This window comes from Terrapene carolina, unplaced genomic scaffold (assembly GCF_002925995.2).
Source record: "Terrapene carolina triunguis isolate 2854851 unplaced genomic scaffold, T_m_triunguis-2.0 Scaffold62, whole genome shotgun sequence".
Classification (NCBI taxonomy): domain Eukaryota; kingdom Metazoa; phylum Chordata; order Testudines; family Emydidae; genus Terrapene; species Terrapene triunguis.
Window position 1 is genome coordinate 39366600 of NW_020664413.1, and position 16512 is coordinate 39383111.

General features: G+C 40.4%; 1 protein-coding gene across 2 annotated transcripts in view; it reads right to left on the reverse strand.

Moving 5' to 3' along the window:
* Nucleotides 1–2429: 2429 nt before the first annotated feature.
* CIR1 (corepressor interacting with RBPJ, 1) overlaps nucleotides 2430–16512 on the reverse strand; it is a 40894-nt gene continuing 26811 nt past the window's right edge. For both annotated transcript variants that reach the window (XM_024212262.2, XM_024212183.2), the window contains exons 8-10: nucleotides 7295–7401; nucleotides 5662–5747; nucleotides 2430–3983 (exon numbers count right to left, since the gene is read on the reverse strand). In XM_024212262.2, the coding sequence (XP_024068030.1) occupies nucleotides 3272–3983; nucleotides 5662–5747; nucleotides 7295–7401 (905 nt within the window). In that variant the 3' untranslated portion in view covers nucleotides 2430–3271. The remainder of the gene's footprint in view (nucleotides 3984–5661; nucleotides 5748–7294; nucleotides 7402–16512) is intronic.

Below are 16512 nucleotides of genomic sequence, written 5' to 3' on the forward strand. Positions count from 1 at the left end.
GGGGGGGGTCCCAGACATGACGGGCCCCGGCTAACACCCCGCCCGTCAGGGGGCTGCAGAACGCGGGGCGGGGAGACAGCGGGAGACTCGCCCTTTGACCCACTGACTTTGCAGCGCCAGGACCATAGGCATTGTTCGTTCTCCCTCCTGCATGCGATCCGCTCACGAGCGCGGATCAGCTGGCGAGGCCCCGGGGTCCCTGCTCCTACCACGGAGCCGAGTTACTTCCAGCCCAGAGTTCACGAGCAGCGGGAGTGTCTCCGCAGGCTGCCTAGCCCCTGCCTCACAGGGGAGCTGCCTTTAATGTTGCGGGTTAAGCGAATTCGCTGCCGGCTTATGCACAAGTGGTTCCCGAGGGCTGGGGACTTACCGACCAGCCATTCATCCTGCGCCCGGCGCCAGGGTTAATCCTGTCCCGCTGCAAACGGGAGATGACATCCCCGGCCATTCGTGAGCCAACAGCACCTCCTCCCGGAGCTAACGCGCTAGTGTCAAATCGCGCCGTTTCCACCACCCCCTGCGCGCGCAGTAGCCGCGGGGCGACACTCCCCGGGGCGCGCAGGCGGCTCGGGGGCCTCGGGCGGGCCAATGCGCTGCAGCGTTAGGGGCCCCCGCGCGCTGTGTCTCTCTGGAACCCCGGGGCGGGAGTAGAAGGTGCCGTGGATGCCCAGGGCAGGCGCACAAGCGCGCTCCCTCCGCTCTGAGCACGAACAATGAAGGTCTCCTCGTGCCCCGCAGGGGTTGGAGGCCAAGCACAAGCTGCTGCCTCCAGGCTTTCGGCAACAGGCCGCTCTGGAATCCTGGCCTCTTTGCGCTAGGTTTGAGGCACCCTGGCTGCCTCCTTTAAAAGCTCTATCTCCTGGGGTAAGCAAATCAGGCCCTTCCAAAGAGCAGCCGTGGCAAACAGAGCTGGGGCTGCTCCCAGACCCTCCCTCGGGTTTTCAGTCTGGACTGGGCTAAAGAAAATCCTACGGGCCACAAGGCTCATCGCCTGACCCAGAGTGAATCCTTCCCCACAGCTGCCTTTGCTCGCTGCAGAAGAGCGGTTTAACTAACAAAAATACCGGCTTTATCAACCTGCCCTATGCTGCCTCTTACCCAGTATTTCCAAGATTGCATTGCTTGTTTCGGTCTTTTCCAGGTTGCAGACAGAACAGCCAGCCAGCCGAACAGATACACACCACTTAACCTCAGACTAATACCTGCTCCATGCACGCACAAAGGCAGTGTCAGACACTCAGGATACACTTTACCAACTTCCTGCAAACAGAAATCAAACACACACAGCTTACACAAATGCCTACTACAAATAGAGGGGCTGAGCCCTTCCTCCTTCTATGTGCACCAGAAAGTTAGTAGCTGTATTACAGCCAAGCTGCAAGGCTGGCAAGCCACTAGTACAGATCCAAGGCGCTGTCTGCCATGTGCAACAAAATACACTGTGCATTCATGGAGAGACAGACTGAGCTCTTCAGAAGGAAGAGCAGAAGCACATCCTGCTGGTTGTTATTCCTTGTGCCCTTTCAAATTGGATTCAAAACACACCGTTTAAATGATGAAACAGGCCATTTCCCCAACTACCCAAACATTGGAGAGAGCGACCCTGGCTTCTACCTTGTATACAGGCTGCTATGTGTTTTTTTCTTCCCCAGTCTGGTGCTCAGTGTTTTACAGACCTTTTGAAACAAAGTAAATGCCACTTGGTAGCAAAGGTGCCTGGTTCTGTTGGTGCCTCACCCCCAATATTTAGGTGGATGTGCCTGAGAGTACTTTGTTAATATGCTGTGAGTCAAATGGAATATGCTTTAAAAGGTTGCATCCTACCACTGGGCAGTCAGACTGAGTCCCAACATTTCTCCCAACAGTTTGGTTTATTTGTTAAAGATTCTCCTCCAAATTTATCAAATCTTGCCTCTTGTCCCTTTTAAATGACAGCTTTTATTTAGGGCCCAATCCTTCCAAGTGCTGAGTGCCCTCAATTCCCATTTATATCAGCACTGCCGAGGGCCTAAGGGGCAATCTGGTTCAAATTATTTAAAGAAGAAAAGCCTGACATGTTTTAAAGGGTGAAAACTTTCAAACACAGGTGTTTAAAGGTCAAATTACTTCTATAGCATTTTAACTCCATATGATATTTAAAAACTTCTGTCTGGCAGTTTTAAGATGTGTAGGTGGGACAGTTAAAGAACTACAACCCTCCATTTGTAGTGAAGAGGGGAAAAACTTGCTTGCCTGAGTCTGATTGCATCATTTTACCATTTCACTGCTAACTAAAGCATTTTCCACGTTCTTAAAAACCATGAAGACACCATTCTCTTTGCAGCAAAAAAGCATGTTATTTTCCTGCCTATGCCTTTGAAATGACTTAGGACTCTGGAAAATTAGACGATTCATACTGCTTATAGAAAGTAACAGTTTATTAAGGGAGTTCATCCTCATGGCATATGGGGGGGGGGGAGAATCCCACAAATATTAAGAAAAAATAAAAGTCAAACTGCTGCATGACAACACAAGAATGAGCATTTGCCTTAACTTTCTATTGCACACGAGATATCTTGGAAACAGCTGAAAGGGTGAATATTCTTTTCATGTCTTGAGAAATTCTTGAACAATAACAACACTGTACTGGCACATACCAACAGGGGTTCAAGATGCTTAGATAGCCCTGATTAAGTTAAACACTGCAGGAGGTCAAAAAATGTTGGCTATACACTTATGTGGAACTATGTCTGTGTTGTTTTAACAGGTGAAATTGCCCTCTTATATGAAACCTCTGAAAAGGTTTCAATACAAAAATAATCTAATCTGAGGTCTGAAGCAGTGATTTTTTCCTGAACTATGTCAAATAATGTTTGGCATCATTATACAAATCCTGGGACTCTTCCAAAATTACCCCCTGCCCCTTCCAAACTTGTTACATCTCATAAGCAAGAAGAAATAATATTCTAAAGAATGTTAACACATCATGTACTGGTATTTTAAAAATATTTCTGAACAAAGGAAGTATAATTTACAAATGGTCTAGGGCTTGTTACACAAATACAAGAAACATTCACCAACAAAAATATTTCTACAAAAATACCATAATATTTATATCTAACTTACAAATATCCCCAAATCATGAATGGAGTTGATGCTGTTTTGAAGGACATGAGAATTTACAAGAATTGGAAAATGAAAAGTGACTTCTTAGAAGGAAAGCAATGCATGACTGAGCCCTGGTTAAAGGTATTCAATGAAAAGGAAGATGTGTTTGCACCTGTTACCCACACTATCTATATTTTCTGTCTCTCTCTCTGCTTCTACTTCTGCTGTTTCTGCCTCTTTCCTTATGGTCCACTTTACTGCACTTGTCTCCACAGCTCTCTCTACATTTCTTCTCTCTGTACACATCTGTGCCGTGGCTTCTGGTTTCATTTTTCCTGTGCCACTCTTCACTGGGGCTTCGACTTGGTCTTCTTCTTATCTGCCTTTGCCTGTAATTGCTGTGACTTGTGCAAGAGCTTCTCCCGCTCCTCTCATCCTTGCTTTGGCTTCTGCTATCCCTCTCATTTCTTTCAGTTTCTCTCTTGTCTGTGCTCTGGTTTCTGCTTTTGGACTTTCTTTCACTCTCATAGGAGCTCCATTTGTTGTTCTCCCCAGAACTATCTTGTTTTAAAAGTCTACACTTCTCCCTGTCTTTGTCCTTGTTACCGTGACTACTGGAGGGTTCTTCATAAAGTTTTTCCTTCTTAGTCTTTGCCTTCCCTTCTGAATCACTGCTGTTAGCCTCTGAAAACTTGTCTGTCTTTCTTTTCTTAGAATACATCTTCTTTTGTATGGCTTTGCTGTCAGTCTCACTATCGCTGCTTACTGAAGTCTCACTGGAGGAGGAGGAAGAGGAGCTGATCTTATGTTTCTTGTGTTTACGTTTGCTTTTCTTCTTTTGCTGCTTTTTCTTCTTTCTATCTTTCTTCTTTTTCTTCTCCAGACGATCCAATTTCCTTTTATTTTGAAAATAAAAAAGAATAATCAAGCATTTAAAGATAGTTAAAAATGTAGCATCACTGCCTTCTTGTGCAGTCAAGACTTAAGACGATAGTACGCAGTAAACACGCAACATTTTCTTACAAAGTGTGTTGAACTTTTTGTTTCAATAAAATATTTTTAAATTTCTGATCTCAAACTAAACTGAGTATTTAAAATGTAGCTCCCCTGTAGCCCTTCCTCAGAACTACAAAGAAGTAATTTCTAATGGACCAAATTTAGGAAGATGAGGGTAAGAAATGTGAACTGGGCCTTACAACTGGTAGTGCAACCAGTTTGATTCTGTAATATAACAAGGAAAATTTTCAAAGGCACAAATAGCAGTTAAGTGCCCAACTCCCAATGACCCTCAATGGAAGTTAGGAGCCTATCTGCTATATGTGCCTTTAAAAATCTCCCCCCAATGTTAACAGCTTTCTGGAGAATGCTATCATCTATTCAGTCATAAACAGAGGTGTAAAATGTCTAGTCAACAGTACACTGTTCTATCAGGCAAGCAAACACACTCATTTTCATTTCAACTGCTTTTGCAATTTTAAGCCCTTGGTCACTCTTTATTTTGTTAATTCTTATCCATGAGTCAGCCACTAAATTTGACATGCTACCTAGACTGCCTTCATTGGATTTAAAACAAATTAAGAAGTTTAAAATCACTGAGGACCTAAACACTTAGCTAAATTGGAGCATTTAAAAATATACTGTAATTTAAATAGTGTGTTTGGGACATTAGAAAACCAAACAAAATTATTAAAGGTTAAATTATTGAAACTATATATATATATATATATATATATATATACACACACACACACACACACACACACACACACACACACACACACAAAATTATCCTTCATAAATAGTGTAAACTGTTTTCTTTCCTTAAAAGTTAATTACGTTTTTGGACCTCACAATGCTCACAGAGTGCTCTTTTAATTTATCTTTAGGTTATTATATTTAAATAATATGTGTGGTCTATCAGCCAGTGATTCAAAATTGGTTAATAAGGACACAAAAAATTAGAGAAGAAATGTAAAACCTCCTTTCCCCTTAAGCATACGGAAGCAACAAGGCAGCAGCAGAGAAAAAACAAACTTTGTTTGGGAACTACAAAAATACCCTGCACTCCCTCTGCTGGCTAATCCTAATCCTAGGGTTATGGTAAACTGGAACACCACCATTGATGCTGATGCACAGAAGACAGGTTACGTTTAGCTCCCTTAGGAACAAAGGAAGTATGTCAAGCTTTGCCAAGTGCAAAAATTAATAAGGAAAGAAATTTAATTTTCAATCTTGAAAGAGGGCATGGTAAACAATGGAGTGTAAAATAATATTTTAAAATAGCAATTGACATTGTCCTCTGTGAACCAATGCATATACAATGTTAGAGTGTGTGTCACAGCATTCAAAGTTAAATATGAAATGAAAATGAAAACAAAGCCATTAGAACTGCATTACAATTGGATTACAAAATGATGGATAAGCATGCTGCATAATACGAAGTGTAGTAGTCAAGTGTAGATTAATCTAAATTGATTTTTTTTTTTTAGTAGATGGAAAACTGTAGTTAAAAGCTATTGGCTATATATTGTTAAACTCATAGGAGTAGGTGCCATGCAACTGCGATAAAAGTACCTCAGAAGTTTCTGTTTTTGTTTAGTTGACAGTGATTTTAAAAATTCAACTTCTGGGTCATCTTCTCCTTCACTTGCAACAAATTCCTATGAAGAGAAAAAGTAATAAGATACCATATCCTTACATAAAAATAAGGTGGCATTTCAAATTCATGATTCCTGTATTAAAATATTATGAACATTAAAAGGTGTGTGAGAATTTGATTTTATGTATATAAACAGACACACACATACACCCCCTATATAGCAACCTTGGGAAGATAAGCAGTTAGCTTGCTACAAAGAGGGAATCTATACTGGGTTTAAAAGGAGTTGGGTGCCAGAGTACAGGAACCATATAGCACCATAATGTGAACACTATAATGTTTCCACAGGCTAAGTCATTTAGGGAAAGCTTTCCTGAGTTCTGTCTAGTGTAAGAGATGAAAGCATTGGTTGGTGGATGGGAGACTGCAAGTCCCACTGAGTCACAAAGAAATGTAGGTAAGTCACTTAACCTTTTTCTACATTAGCTTACTCATTGGAAAAATGGGTGTTCTACCCATCCACCTCACAAGTGTGTCATGAGCTTTAAATTATTGTCTGTAAAGTGCTATACAAATAAAAAAAGTTGCAATTGTATTTTCTACCCACAACAACAACAACAATACTAAAAATCAGGTAAGATTTAAATTTAGGAATTTTCCCCCCCCCCCCCTTCCTTTCAAATTATATGCATCTGGAATACCTAATTTCTCACTCTTCACATTTTTAATTTTAATAACACATGAGCAATGACAGGGCAGAAACTAGGACAGAAGTTCTTCATATGTGACTTTTCTAAAAAACTGGTGAGAACTTTGCAACACATTTAACACTAATCCCATAAACTAGATTGTCTCCTGAGTACATAATTTCCTGTAAAGGCAAAGAGTGCTGCTTATGTGCATAAAAAGGGACACAAGCAATTGTCTGTTTACTCAGGCTTTTTAGGAAGGGTTGCGAGGTACGGTCCAGTCCCTGCTCTCCAAGTCCCCATCCCCACCCCTCCACTTGGTTGCCTGGTGGTTCAGTTATCTTGCTATATGAGTGAGGTTGCTTTTTGGTGGGCTTGCTATTTTGGATAGTGTATATAAATAGCGTATTTCACATTTTTGTTAAAGCACCTACAAATCTGAATAGGCACTATGTGAAAGTCTAAATAAATACAATTATATATTTAAAGTCTTGTAAATAAAAAATTATGTAATAAAAATAAATTAAGATAAAAAGCTTTAAATAGAGTTATTTTTTGCATGCTTTCCTCTGGTTTCATCCAAAGCCAGTTCAGGGGTAAGGCTGCAGGCAGCAAGTATCACATCAGATGTATGTTGCAGGTGCCCAAATCATCCCCTCTGGGAGATATTCAATTTCTAGTCATCCAGGGGAGACATTTAATTTATTAAACTGTGGCCTAAAAAAAAAAATCATTTCAGATTTGTCACTTTGGCTAAAACTAAGCAGCAAAACACAATAAGTTTCAAGATATTTTCCATTGCTGGATCTATCCAGCTTTCCTATGGATATGCATATTGGAAAAATGTTAAGTCGCAATTCACAAGCAATCACATTTAGATTTACAGACATTTTCAGCTTACTGATAAAAAGATCATTACCTGTGATGGATCATTTGCGGTCAAGTTTCTCCCCAGTACATTTTGTTTCAGTGCAAACCCACTGTTTCTCATCTCCGCTATTAGCTCTGAGGGGTGCATTGATGGCCCTGTTCACAAAAATCACAGTTTGAATGTATCATTTATATCTCTCTACCTTTTTTGGACTCCACAGTAGGAATTCAGTTGAAGCTTTGTTAAGTAAAATCACAGCTAAATCAACTCAATAATCTTCTGCTGAGCAAATAATCAGATATGATTTTCTAAAACAGCAGTCTGGAGTTTCAGAATAGAAAATAATTGCATTTTTTTTAAGTGCAAGGGGATTCTCTTCTTATGTAACTTTGTCATGTTGAAAACAATATATTTAGGTATTGTCTGGTTGTATGCTTTTGACTGTAGTACAAAAAATATAGGAAGCCTAGAACAGCCATATTAACTTCAAGATTTTTTAATACTTCCTCTCTCCAAAAGCAATAAGAAACCACACTTTTAAGAGGACACTGTAGCATTTTTCATAATCGTACAATACACATTTTAAAACTTTCCCATACATTTTTATGATTTAGTAACTGGACTTTTCTGAAATAATTTTTAAAGAACGCCCTGTACCAAAGACTGTTTTTCTTCTAAAATATAATCGAGACCAGAGGTACATAATATGCATGTACTGATCACCTTGTTTACATTTTCTTTCAGTTTTGTTTTTTAGTTTTAAATACTGACTGAGGAGAGTATCAATGTGAGTTCTAACTCCTCAGCATTTCTGTGCATACTTGTCACTGTACAGATCAGAGCCAGGGCGACTATGCAATACCAAAAAGGCTATCTACAGCCGCAAACAAAACATATAACTATTGCCTGTGAAAGAGCTGTTATGATTTATTAGGTAAAAGGTGGATGAATCATACCGATACAGGCCATTCACCAGTAATTCAACATATGTAGCATCTCAGTATGCCATCAAACCTTAAAGAAATTTACTAATAATGCAATATATTTTAATTACACAATCTATAATGCCAGATTAACAATTGGATGCAAAGAGGAAAGATATTACTCTTCAAGTTTGTCTGAAACGGTGTCTATGCTGGATACCTTTTGACTGGCATTTTCAGAGAGATGTAATACCTGAAATGGCAGACATACTCTGCAGCATAATTAGGTGCCAGTGAGACAAATGGGCCAGCAGATGATGACCTCAGAGCCAGCCCTAGGAGGGGTAGGTGTGAGCAGACCAGAGAGAGCATAATCTGGTCAAGATTTCAGAAGGGATTTATAAGTCAAGAGCAGCATCTTGAGTCTAATTCTGAATGTGACAGGCAGAGAGAGTGTAACCAAGTCAGAACTGCTGCTGTAACCTTGCTCCGCTTATCCATATCTGCTCCTGATGCATTATCCTGGTACCTGCTTATACCAGATGGAAACCTAGCAACAGAATTTGGTACCAGCTGAAGTTTTAATGATGCATACAGGGAAACAAACAAAAAGGGCATTACAATAGCCTAAACAGGGCAAAACAATGACCTCAGAATGGGGGAGAGAAAGGCAGACACACCAGGGCAACAGACATGAAAAGGCAGATGGCAAATTTCACCATAGCAGAGAAATCAAAATGTTTAATCAGACCAAAGCCCAGGAGGACACTTCTAGGCTAGCAAACATGAAATGTGGCTATGGAAGAGATACACCAACTGACAGAATAAAATAGTAATTCTAGAACTTCTGCCTTCTTCAGGATCTCACAACATTTTACACACATTAATGAATTAAAACTAGTTATCCCCAGTCAGCAGATGGGCGAAACTGAGACACAGCAAATATAGGTAACTTGTCCAAATTTTCCCCAAAGGGGGGTGGGGAGAGAATAAATGCATATACTATTTTGTTTTTTATTATATAAAAAAGTCTGAAAGATTAAGATTTTTTCCCTGTTTTCCTTCTTTTGCTGTAGAAATATAAGCAATTCCAAATCTGTGTCTTTCCTATTTTTGCTGGAGAACTAATGAGCTAGAGTGGGCGCTCTCTGAGCCATCCACTCACGGGCTACATAGGGCTATTCAGCCTTTTGCAAAGAGATCTCTTCTCCCAATTCCTCACCTGGCATTTGAAGTTAAATAGGTGTTAAGGGAAAAAAGAAAAAGGGCAAAAAATCCAGTTTTGAACAATCTGACTAAATATCACTGTAATTCTTTTGGTGCTTGTGATATCATGATTTTATTAGTTACCTAGCCATCCATAAAATAGCCTGCTATAGCTCCATGTTTGTTGGCTCAGTTGCTGTAAAGTGGCCACAGAACTGGTTTACCTGACTCCCCCAAGGAATATCCTCTTAAGGGGCTTTTCTGACAGCACAGACCTAGTAGCATGATGCCTGTGGCACAGGGGCATGTCAGAGATGGGGGGCAGAGATGTGGCTGAGCTCAAAGCACTCCAACTATTCTCTAGACTGGCAGAGTGGCCCATAGGAGGTTGTTCAAAATTGTCATTAATCAGAGTAGTCTTTGGGGGGTGGCTGTCTTATGCTACAGATATGCTCAGGATCTGAGAGGTGCAACAGAGAATTACAGCCCCCTTTCCCTCTCATCTCCTTGATCTCTCTGCTTAGGTTGTGCCTTCTAAGTACACCTCCTGGGGGCCCTTTGCACCACTGCACAAATGCAGAATTCATGTCTGGCGCAAAAAAAAAAAAAAAAATCCAGCAAAAAATACATTCTGCCCAAGAAGTGCTGAAGTTCTACCTTTCACCCACCACAGGTCGCTGTGGCCCCAGAACAGCCAGCAAGCCGGCTGCATTCATCACAGCACCTTGCCCGCGGAGCCAGGTTAGGACAGACAGAGTGGGGCACACAGGGCTGCTGGGGGATCCTAGGCTGGGCTTCAGAAGGGCTAGTGGGGGGGAACAGATGGGGAGTGCACTCATGAGCTAGTGGGGTGACAGTAATGAGCCAGGCACTGAATGTGAGGGGTGCTGCAGGGCCACATGAGGGTGGAGGGGGAGTGCAGGGACATGGGCACATGTGCCTGACTGAATGGGAGAGGCTTGGGATGGGGGGAGGCTCCCCAACTACCTAAAAATTCCTCCCTTCTCCCCCCCCCAAAAAATCCTGTTCCATACTTCTCTCACCCACACCAAGCAACCCTCCAGGTTCACTCCCACGGTCCTTCCCCCTCCCTCAGCTCCTCCATTACCCCCAACTCCTCCAAGCCTTTGCACTGCTTCTGAGGAGTGCAGGAAATGTGTTTCTGTATTGTAGTTCAAATGAATTACTCAAAGTTCTGCATTAATATGCCTAGTAAGGAATCTATTTGTCAAAAAAACATTACTTGCATTTTTTTTTCATCTGTACTACAATAGACATACATGCTGACAGGTATTTTGAAATAAATTACCAAAATAATTGAAACTGGTGTGATTACATTGTGTTATTTTGACAAATAAAATAGGCAGAATTTTGCAGAGTTTTTCAAATATTGTGCGGAGAATTTTGAATGTTTTGGTGCAGAATTCCCCAGGGAGTAGAGAGGTGCAATTCAGAACTAGGGCCAGAGTCTTCCAGGAATAAACTTTTTTAGTTTTAAAATATCTCTCTGGCCTTCTTTGCATATAATAATTGAAAAGAAAGCACACTATTTTCTTCTTTGCATAAAAAGCTTATGGGAATCTATCCTACTACTGATTTTTGTACAAAGCTCCAATTGACTTTGGTTGGAATTTAAGGCCAGATTTGTTACTTCAGTGACTGCTAAGAATCAGACAAACCCCAAACTGTATTTAAACATCTCTGTTCTCTAAAAGCATGAGAAAACTAACTGTATTCAGCAAGTTCTGAAGTTTGCTGGGAAAAATAAGACCCAATGGAAGGTAAACCTGAAAAGAAAATGAATTAGACTAGTAAGAGATTCAGACAATTTCTACTTTTTTTGTTTTTTAAAAAATTATGGAGCCATGCTCATAGCTCCACCAATCTAATACTTTAGGTTGGAACCAGGTTCTACTAGAATTGTAAGCGCTTAAAGGAGGTAAGCAACATTAGACCTGTAGGTGTGTTACATTGAAGTTACATCAAAGGTGCTTACAGCATATGGAAAGGTTCCCTTTTTTTAAGTCTGTATAAATTGAAACATATAAAATAAACATGATCCTTATTTTGAGACTCCACATAATTCTGGTTAGCGAAACTGGCTTGACCTGAAATTGACAGGTTTGCTCAGAAGACAAAGGAGAATTTTCTGCAAACTTTGAAGAAAACTGGTCAAACCGAGTTATAAGTCTGTAAAAAATTATTCATTTGGAATTTTGACAAGTGTAACAGTGTTCTAGATCCCAATAGCTCAGAAATGTCTGGTTAGTACCCCTTGAAATTTCCCATCTATTTAAATCTACTGCAAACTCGTGCTCAGGCTATATTTGAAGCAACTGCTCTGAAATTACAAAATGTTATTAACGATGGTTGTATTTCTGATGAAAAGTTATAGCATGCGTATGACGGACAGAGTGAAACAGGATGCCAGATGTTATGACCCTGGATGGAAATGCAGAACTACTTTGCTGATTGAGCCGTGTGGCTAGATGAGGTGAATTTCATTAGAACCAACTAAGGAAGAAAAAAAGAAAGCTGAGTTATTCTTTAAAATGATAGAGCTAAGAGGAGGACAGGAAATCTTGCAGAGGGAAGCCCTGGGGATAAAACAGTGAAAAGAAGCTTGAGTGAGGGTTAACGGAAAACTGTAAATAGAGTCCTGCCTTGAAGTTTTCTTACCTATGTTATATTTCTAAAGCTGCAGAATAAAAGCATACCCCAGGAACAGGGATAAATTCTCAACAAGCCCCTGCTGTGCAGCTGTCCTGTGTTGTGGGGGGGGGAAGGGTGTGGATCCTCACCCATTCACAGTGAGGATGTCACCCAATAATGGCTGGTTGCAGTGAGTATAAGAATCCTCTGTAGCTGCCAGGTAATGAAGAGATTGTTCTGTCTTAGAGGCCTATGTTTTTTTGGATCTATAGACTTGGTTCTAGTTCAGGTGCTGGTGATGTATTTATTTAGTAATTTGCAGCTGTGAGAACCAAAGGCTAATTAAGTGGAGCTTGTCAGGCTTCTGGGTTGACTGGCAGGTATCCTGCCAGGTCCTCAAATGTTCTGGACACATGTTGCTAATTGCGAGAATTGTGAGACTCAGTATCAGTTTTATAAATTTTATTGAAACACAAAAATAAAATGTAACCAAAACTAAGCTACTATTAATAATATTAAGTGAACTAGGATCTATGTTTGTACAGTGCCTAGCACAATGGAGTCCTGATCCATGACTAGGGTTCCTGGGAGCTACAGTAATACATAAACACAACTATCAAATCAATATCAAAATCAACAAATTGGCCTCAATACTGGACTGCAATTAAATCATCAATCCTTACAAATTCTAAGAGAGTCTGAGAAGGTTGCTGTTTAGTTATAAATCTCAACTAAAGAATTTAACCAATGTCTATCAGGTTTATAATTTGAATTGTTTAGAGAATAATTTGCTTTCAGTATTAAGCTTCTTGTGTCTGGAACACAATCCCAGAGTCAATTAAAAAGCTTCCTCCTTAGATTTTAAATTTCTGTGAGCTGGCTAACCCTTTCTGCCCTTCTCCCCCGACTCTTGCCTGGAGATATTAGAATACAGACTTTAACAACACACTCTTGATAAGGAAAAGTTTGAAGTTACAGGTGACAATCTCAAGTCTCAGGATTTTTAAACATCAACCACACTTTAATGAGTAATTTCACGAGACAAAAGTTAGGGGTTGTTTCCAGACACCTTCCCCATGCGGACTTTATGGGATATCTGACTCTCTGAGTAGGAGCTGAATCTACAGTTAAGGAGCCAAACAGTGATATTTTGCTAGCACAGTGCTTCTCGCTAGCAGGCCACCTTTGGGTGCAGGGAGACTGATCAAAGGCTGGAGCGGCCTCTTTGTTGGTGCTTGTGACTTCCTCTCGTCAAAGTTGCTGGCCTTATAGGATCTGGAACATCACTCTTACCCTCAGGTAGCTTGTCGACCTGAAAGACTTGGGGTGTCAGCTTTACCCTTGATTCTTATGGTTGGTGAGCTTCGCTCACTCCTTCTTGCAACATCTTCCCCCACCGTCTTTGGACAAGTCCAGCGTAAAAGCTATTTTGGAGCCATGCAACTTGACCCAATTACATCTGAATTAGGCCATCCTTAGTGATCATCAACTTGGAAAAGTTCCACTTAAATCAGCAATTTAAAATATATTTGATGTTTGCGTACCAGAGACTGACATCAGCAATTCCTCAAACTATATCAAAAATCTGGATACAAATGACCACTTTGGAGGAAGTTGGCATGGAAGTTGGGTGTAAAGGTCCTGTGTCACCAGTTTATGGAAAGTTAGACATAAAAATCCTTTAAAAACAGCTGAATGCTAGGACCCCTTTTCAATAGTCACTCAACATTCATCCATCAGCAAAACTGATAATAACATCAAACAATAATCTGTTTCATCATCACCATTTTCTATTCTTCTTGAAACAAGGCAATTACAGTACCTGAACTATTACTGAACTGGGCAAATAGCTTGTTGTCTGGAATCTACATCTTAACAGAGATAAGTTACATACAAACTTTTCAAGACACCCATTTAAGAAATAAAAATTGTAAATTTCTATGAAGGTCTGTATAGCCATAAAAGCGGTTGTCCTCAGATAGAAGTGGGTCATTGCAGAATGGTACCAGACTTTTTTCCTCTATATGATGACAATTGGCTAAACTGTTTAGCTTTATGCATAATTAAAATTACATTATGGAATCACACAGAAGAGCCTCCATAGTTAAGGATGCATCCAGAGATCCAACACAAGATCCTTATGTTCATGGTCCTAATAACTGTGCAAGAAGAAACTATTTCCAGCTAAGTCTCCTGTGGTGTGTCAGAGTGACCCTCCCATGGACTCAGCTACCCAACAACTCCTCAGCGCAAGTCCAACTTATCTCCCATAAAACACCTGCTCTCTATTGCTCTTCTTCCACCCACACCTATTATCCCTCCATTGAATGTCACTGTCCACTTCTGGGCTCCCCACAATGCTATTATATAAAGCAAAGGGAGACCTGAACAAGTAAAGGGCGAGGTAAAGGGTTACTTAGTGGGGGGGACCTAGATTGTGAGCATGTCCTCAAATGGGCTCCAAAGCTATATTGACCCCGATAGCTCTGCTTTGCTCTCTGCCCCCGCCAGCCTACCTTAGAATACCTCCATGGTTGCTCAGCCTGCCTAAGTGGTGAGTCACAGAGTCAGGCTACAGCATCAAAGAATGGAAATAGCTGGTGGAACTTGACAGTTCTATCAGCTTTTCTTTGTAGGGATCAAGCAGCCGGTTATGGCAAATAAGAGAAATAATTCTAACATTTTAAATTAAAACATAGTGTGGCCTACATCTGAGCTGTCATGTGAATGAATGGGCTAAGTTTGGGGCAACTGTGATAAAGTTAGTGCAGCCTGAAAACATTTCAGGTGAAATTTCAAAATGGGCTTATTCTGAAATATTTCTTCTGCTAAAGTTACTATTTGAGAAAAAAAATACAGACAATTCAGTTGGCCCAGAAAAAGTTACAGTATTAAATGTGGAAACTGAACTCATTTAATAAAGTGTGAAATGAGGGATTTTAGTCCTGTTTGAAGTACAATCTGAGTGCAACCGTAACAGAGCACTCAGATTTCTCCTGATATTTAATTGAGATCAATTTAACTGCATCAATCTGATGATCTCTATTAAACAACAAAGGTAAAAAAAATCCTATATTTTACTTGCTACAGGTCTAACTTACAAGTTCTCTCGTTCCCCATTTAGGCCCCTCCCTTCCCATACACAAGACGACGGGAAGTTATGTCTGAAACTATTTCCTTTTAGGTCCTGTCCACACTATGGCTGAAGTCACACAGCCAACAACTGTATTTAGCACATAGTAGTTGCTATCATGGTTTCCACTAACAAATGTGGGCAAGGATTTCTTTTTTATTAGAATAATGCTGACTAAAGTGTAGGCCTACATTAAAGTGGTCTAAAGCATGGTTTTCAAATTATCCCCAATGGCGGTGGAAAATTAAATTAAATATAGCTGTTGCTAGAGTAGTTCAAACTGTAGCATGAACAGAATCAATCTTATGGTCACTAGTGACTACCAAAAACGGCACTTTGTTATTTCTCCTATCTGCTCCTGCTGCATTGTCTTGATAATGCCTGGTTAGTTGATTGACAAAAGCTTTCATTTCTGTCAGCACTGCAGAAGACCAAGCTGAGTTATTCTGCTGCGTGCAATCAATTAAGTTACCAACTAAGTTTTGATTCTAGACTCCTATTGAAAGTGTTGAGGTAAGAGGCAGTGAAAGCATAACTCATTCCCACCAGAGGCAGGGGCAGATTACAGTAACTGATTTTCAGACATGTTATGCTTGCATAGTAGTGGCATTTACTGAATATTGATTCATAACAGACAATTTGATAGGGAAGTCACTGATCATAGGCTAACAGGTGTCATTTTACAGTCACTTTTCTAACATTAGCCACATTTTAGTGCACCCCAGTTGTTTGCATATATTGCAGATTTTACCAAAGCACAGATTGTTTAGATTAGAGATGGACCAAGAAATTCAGATCCAAACCCTTCCTCAAGTTTGGGGATGGAAGTTGCACAGATCCAGAGTGCCGAACTAGAAACAGACCAGTGTGGCAATGCTGACTTCACACAGGTGAAGGGAGCTGGAATGGGGGTTCTGGTTTGGGACAGTTTCTAGTTTAAATGTGTGTTCTTTTTACTCTAAAAGGAACAATCCTAAGATTCATCATTATAGAGCCTCCATAGATATATGCTGATGGATCTGATTAAGAACTAACCACCTGTGAGATGGTATCCTTTGAATAATGCACTGTTTTTGGAATAATGTTTGGCAAAAGCAAGCTGTCTACTCTCTCCTATCTAAAGAGTACCTGAGACTACATGCTACTATAATATTTCCAAAACTGCATTTTTCAGATGGAAGAAACCTACAGCACTGTTCTACTTTGCTTCCTATGCAGCAATGATTCTAGGAACATGCTCTTACATTTCACAGAGGGAAATAGATGACTATCATCAGTCAAGCTTTAGACCTAGTCCCTCTAGCAACTTCTAAAGAAAAGACAAGGATTTACTAGATTACCTATTCAATGTG